The following is a 6,622-nucleotide window of genomic DNA, read 5'->3' as shown; positions in this document are numbered from 1 at the left end:
CAGCAGCAGCATGTGTACCTGATGATGATCAAAACATGAAACTTCTTACTCACCAAGGTTATAGAACTTTCTGATCCGCCCTCATAGTTTACAGGTGTGTGTGTGTAGAAGGAGCAGCTGACAGATCAGCTGATTGTGGACAGACAGTGGGAGGTGGAGCTCAGGTATGAAAGATGTACAGGTGATGGTTTTACCTGTGGCTGCAGTATCTGGGTCCGTCCCGTGGCGGTCGGCTTCGAGCCACTGGTACAAAGCTATGGACAATGTTAAAACAGATGCACACAGAGAAGCAAATTAATAAATGCATGACAACGAGGCGACCATGAACACAACACGGGACATATGTCTAGTGAGCTGACATCCATATATGGGCATATGTCTAATCAGCTGACACCCGGGGCACAACCATTGTACCCAAGATATTGGTGTGACTGATTGTGAAAGTACGTCCGACCCTACTCAGACAGACACAGGCAGACAGACAGACAGGCAGGCAGGCAGGCAGACAGACAGACAGATAGACAGACAGACAGACAGGCAGGCAGGCAGGCAGACAGACAGGCAGGCAGGCAGACAGACAGGCAGGCAGGCAGGCAGACAGACAAACAGACAGGCAGGCAGGCAGGCAGGCAGGCAGACAGGCTGACAGACAGACAGACAGACAGGCAGACAGGCAGACAGGAGGCTAATCCCTGCAGATCATCTCTGCTCCTGTGATCTGTCACCAGGCTGCAGATTAGTGGCTTTATTCAGCTCAGGAGACACACACACACACACACACACACACACACACACACACACACACACACACACACACACACACACACACACACACACACACACACACACACACACACACACACACACACACACACACACACAGAGCACTCTGAATCAGTTTTACCTACAGGGGTGTGAGAGGAGAGGTGAGCTCCTCCCTCCATCCTCTCTTCTCTCAGGTGTAAATGACTGGTTGCCATGGGTTACAGAGCTCTGTGATTAAATGTGAATGGAGATGGAGGAGAATGAGGTCCGACTGGCCCCCCTGGATGAACCTCTGCAGCTGCTGCCTTTTAAATTGAATTACAAAACAGCAGCAACAACAAGAGATCAATGCAGTGTGTGTGTCTGTGTGTGTGTCTATGTGTGTGTGTGTGTGTGTGTGTGTGTGTGTGTGTGTGTGTGTGTGTGTGTGTGTGTGTGTGTGTGTGTGTGTGTGTGTGTGTGTGTGTGTGTGTGTGTGTGTGTGTGTGTGTGTGTGTGTGTGTGTGTGTGTGTGTGTGTGTCCCATAGTTCTACAGAGTTGTGGATGATATCAAATGAAAGACCTCCACCTGCTGACGTCAAGTCTGTAGTTTTATATCTAGTCTGTGGTTTTATATCCAGTCTGTGTTTTATATCCAGTCTGTAGTTTTATATCTAGTCTGTGGTTTTATATCTAGTCTGTGGTTTTATATCCAGTCTGTGTTTTATATCTAGTCTGTGGTTTTATATCCAGTCTGTGGTTTTATATCCAGTCTGTAGTTTTATATCCAGTCTGTAGTTTTATATCTAGTCTGTGGTTTTATATCCAGTCTGTAGTTTTATATCTAGTCTGTGGTTTTATATCCAGTCTGTGGTTTATATCCAGTCTGTAGTTTTATATCCAGTCTGTGGTTTTATATCCAGTCTGTAGTTTTATATCTAGTCTGTGGTTTTATATCCAGTCTGTGGTTTTATATCCAGTCTGTGGTTTTATATCCAGTCTGTGGTTTTATATCCAGTCTGTGGTTTTATATCCAGTCTGTGGTTTTATATCCAGTCTGTAGTTTTATAGGATTTACTTTGATGCAAAGTCTTTGTTTTAATGTGAACAGACTCCCAGCAGCAGCGAGGTGTGACCCTCCACTATGTGTGATTAAAGCTGCAGAGGGCTGTTCCTCCTCAGGTCTGATGTAGGACAGATATCAGCAGGATAATCTGGACTGACACACACATGCTGCTGAAGGAGCTATAACACTTCCTGAGAGGACATCGCCTTCCAGGGCTGTTTGTAGAGGACGGTTCATTGACTTTTCAGAGTTCAGCCGGGTGTTTACATGACCAGAAAAGAGTGATACTGATGTTAGGGCTGTAACAATTATTTTCATTATAAATCTTCATCCAAAAGTGGCACTAACACCACTGAAATGTCAAGAACATCTGTTTAAATAACTGAATTTATGTTTTACTTCTAGCTAAAGATAGTCGTGTAAAACATTTAACTTTGCTGTTTTATCTTTCGAGTTTGCACGGATTTGTTTCCTGTTTTCGTTTTAGACGCTTTCATTTTGAAAGGCACGGGCATAAGTTCCTGTCGTGTAAAACGGAACAAAGGTATAAAATGTGTGTGAAAACTGTAAAATGGTGACACAGATTAAATTGTTGTCAGATAATAGCTCTGCTGTTGCTCTTGTGTTATATTAAAAAGATGATGTCATCGAAGGAGCCAAACAGCAACAAGAAAGTAGAAAACAGGATGAAGTCTTGCTGGTGTTCCTGTTAATGCGGCTCACCTCATGTTTCATCCATGTGAAGTGTCTCTGGTGGATGTCAACATCACACACACATTATAAATGTTATAAATGTTATAAATAGACCTTCCTTTTCCCCTTCAGTCAATCCTGAAAAGACTTTTATAATAAGTGTTTTAAATTTTCTGTGTTTTATGCACGAATTAAAAATGTTCATAAAGACGCATCTATTCAGTCTATAAAATGTCCATCACAACTTCTCAGAGATCCAACTGGTGGACACAAAGAAGCAGTAAACTCTCATATTTAGGAGGTGACAGCTGATGTCCTGATTTATTATTGCTGTTTGCAGTTTCACTCCACAGACTCCCATTCAAAATCTCTCACAAAATCAATGTCCAATTTTTGTTTCCATAAGTATAATGGAACGTAACGCTGTGTGTGTGTGTGTGTGTGTGTGTGTGTGTGTGTGTGTGTGTGTGTGTGTGAGTGTGTGTGTGTGTGTGTGTGTGTGTGTGTGTGTGTGTGTGTGTGTGTGTGTGTGTGTGTGTGTGTGTGTGTGTGTGTGTGTGTGTGTGTGTGTGTGTGTGTGTGTGTGTGTGTGTGTGTGTGTGTGCGCGCTATATCATTCGTCTAGTTTAAACGGTCTCCATGGCAACCCCTCTGCCTCCTGTACACAGAAGAGGTTAAAGCCCCTCCCTGACGATGTAGGTCACATTTCCTCCCAGCAGGGCCCCCTTCATGAGTGTAGCCCTGGGATGCATATACAATGTGGGCTTCATTAACAACTGGAATACTTTCTGGGGGACACCTGGTCTGATCCGGAGAGACGGCATCCATCCTACGTTGGATGGTGCAGCTCTTCTTTCTAGAAACATGGCCGTGTCTCTTAACAGCCCTAAAACCTGACATCCAGGGTTGAGGCCAGGACGCAGAGCTGCAGTCTTACAGCTCCTCTGCAGCTTCTTTAGAGCTGTCACTCACCCAAAACCTTCAACATCCTGTAGAGGTTGTGTCTGTACCCAGACCACCGATATTTAAACAACTCAAGAAAAGATCTGTCAATAAAAATGTAATAAAAATGGATCCTACCAAATTAATGGATCAAAGAAATCTGACAATTAAAAGCGGATTATTAAATATCAGATCTCTCTCATCTAAATCTCTGTTAGTAAATGACTTGATAACTGATCATCAGATTGATTTACTCTGTCTCACAGAGACCTGGCTGCAACAGGAAGAATATGGTAGGATTAATGAAGCAACTCCTCCCAGTCAAATTAATTATCATATTCCTAGAGATTCAGGAGGAGGAGGAGGAGGAGGAGGAGTGGCAGCAATCTTCCACTCAAGTTGATCAATTAATCCAAAGCCTAAACTTAGTTCTAAATCATTTGAGAGTCTGACTCTTAGTCTTTCACCCAAACTGGAAAGCAGAGAAACGGATTGTATTGTTGTTGTTTATCTCCCACCTGGTCCTTATTCAGAGTTTCTAACTGAATTCTGACTTTTGATCAGATTTAGTGCTGAGTTCAGATAAAGTGATGATAGTGGGAGACTTTAACATTCATGTTGACGTGGACAACGACAGCCTCAGTTCTACTTTCAGCTCATTATTAGATTCTATAGGCTTTTATCAGGATGTAAATAAACCCCGTCACCGTGGTAACCACACCCTCCATCTGGTTCTGTCGTATGGGATGGAAACTGAAAATGTAATAGTATTTCCTCCAAACCCTGTTTTGTCGGACCACTTCTTATTAACATCTGAAGTTACAATAATGGACTACACAGCATGTGGGAATAAATCCCACTACAGTAGATGTCTGTCAGATGATGTCGTGGCCAAGTTTAAGGAAGCAGTTACATGTTTATCCTCTTCGATGCCGTGTGTTAAAGCAGTGGAAGACATCTACGTTGATCTTAGTCCCACACAAGTGGATCATCTGGTAGAAAACACTGCAGTATCTCTGCTACAACTCTAGATGATGTCGCCCCTCTGAAGAAGAGAGTCATGAACCAGAGGAAGTTGTCTCCATGGTACAACTCAAAACTACGCTCTGCTAGGCAGCGACTAGAAAGATGGAAAGGACATGGAGTTCCACTAATTTAGAAGAATTTCACCTGTCTGGAAGGACAGTCTAATATTATATAAGAAAGCTCTTCGTAAGGCCAGAACTTTATATTATTCATCATTAATAGAGGACAACAAGAACAACCCCAGGTTTCTTTTCATCACTGTAGCAGGCTGACAAAGAGTCCCAGTTCTGTTGAGCCCTCTATTCCTTCAGCTCTCAGCAGTAATGACTTCATTAACTTCTTTACTAATAAAATTCTTACTATCAGGGAGAGAATCGGGCCGACCCTTCCTGACACCATCACTGATGTGATGCTAAGCAACAGCAGCCCTGAAAGCAACTGTAGGACCAGATGTAAACTTGGAACATTTCTCTCCTGTTGATCTCTCTGAGTTAACTAGAATTATTTCTTCATCTGGATCCTCTAGCTGTCTGTTGGATCTCATCCCAACTAAACTTTTGAAGGAAGTCTTCCCTTTAATTAATACTTCCATATTAGATCAGATCAACCTATCTATTGTAACTGGCTGTGAGGAACCTTGGAGTCATCTTTGATGAGGATTTGTCCTTTAGACACCATATAAAGCAAATCTCCAGAACTGCCTTCTTTCATCTTCGTAATATTAATAAAATCAGGAAAATCCTTCCTCAGCGTGACGCAGAAAAACTCATTCATGTGTTTGTTATTTCTAGACTAGATTATTGTAATTCCTTGTTGTTAGGATGTCCAAATTACTCATTAAAAACCTGCAGCTGATCCAAAATGCTGCAGCAAGAGTACTGACAGGATTTAACAAGAGAGATCATATTTCTCCAGTTTTAGCTTCTCTTCACTGGCTTCCTGTGAAATCAAGAATAGAATTTAAAATTCTCTTGATGACTTACAAAGCTCTACATGACCAGGCTCCATCATATCTTAGAGATCTTATAGAACCATATAATCCTAGCAGAGCACTTCTCTCTCAGTACGCTGGTCTACTTGTGGTTCCTAGAGTTTACAGAAGTAGAATGGGAGGCGGAGCTTCAGTTTTCAGGCTCCTCCCCTGTGGAACCAGCTCCCAGTTTGTGTTGGAGGGGCAGAAACCCTCTCTAGCTTCAAGATTAGACTCAAAACGTTCCTTTTTGATAAAGCCTATAGTTAGGGCTGGCTCAGGTAGACCTGAACCAACCCTTAGTTATGCTGTTATAGGCCGAGGCTGCTGGAGGACCTCGTTACATGCTGATCTTCTTTTCTTTCCTCCTACTCTTTAACTGACTCATACCTCACCATCTTCTTCTCTCCCATAGTTTCTTCTTAGTTTCTTCGGTCGAGGTCAATTGTTGAATTGTTGGTTTCTCTGTATAATATTATAAAGTTCTGCTGTAAAGACTTTAATGTGTTCAGTGCCATGAAATAACCTCTGTTGTGATTTGGTGCTTTATAAATAAAATTGAATTGAATTGGATACTTTATCAGACTCAGAAGAGGGGGCGGGGCCTGAGGAGCTGTACATACTGCAGCCTTCAGACAGAGGGCTGACATGATGTGAACAGACAGGTGGAAAGAGAAGAGGAGCACACTGCTGCATTCAGACATCCAACTGGAGGACGAGGAAACAAAGATGATCCAAGTCAAAGAGAAGTGCATGTTTTTGGATGATGGGAGGAAGCCGGAGTACCTGGAGAGAACACACGCAAGCACAGGGAGAACATGCAAACTCCGCACAGAAAGGCCCAGGACCGGATTCGAACCTGGAACCTTTTTGCTGTGAGGCGACAATGCTAACCACTGCACCACCGTGACGCCCACACGGGAAAAAGTAGCAAATACTTCCAGAAAAATAAACAGTTTGCTAAACTGTTGCAAGAATTCTAAATGACACGTGAAAAATAAAAACCTTCCTAAGTTTGTTTAATGCTTCAAACACTGGAGCGGATCCAGACCTCACCGAGGCCAGAACACGCGTGTGCATAAGTGAACACGGATGTAAATCTGTGCTGCTCTGACAGGAAGCAAAGAGCTCAGTGACACGTCACAAATGTGTTTCATGCAAAAAGACCTCGAACTGAAAA

General features: G+C 42.8%; 1 protein-coding gene across 1 annotated transcript in view; it reads right to left on the bottom strand.

Annotated features, from left to right (window-relative positions):
- Positions 1–980, bottom strand: part of LOC138614786 (DENN domain-containing protein 5B-like) — a gene marked incomplete at its 3' end in the record, with an annotated part of 32,857 nt that extends 31,877 nt beyond the window's left edge. The window contains 2 exon segments of the mRNA XM_069688363.1: positions 195–254; positions 905–980. Coding sequence (XP_069544464.1) covers positions 195–254; positions 905–980 — 136 coding nt within the window.
- Between the last annotated feature and the right edge of the window lie 5,642 nt (positions 981–6,622).

The sequence above is a fragment of the Brachyistius frenatus genome, unplaced genomic scaffold (assembly GCF_029030835.1).
Source record: "Brachyistius frenatus isolate BFR_SWC_R1_liver_20210118 unplaced genomic scaffold, ASM2903083v1 Contig_573, whole genome shotgun sequence".
Lineage (NCBI taxonomy): Eukaryota > Metazoa > Chordata > Actinopteri > Embiotocidae > Brachyistius > Brachyistius frenatus.
The sequence above is the reverse complement of the archived record's forward strand: the minus strand, read 5'-3'. Positions and strand labels throughout refer to the sequence as shown.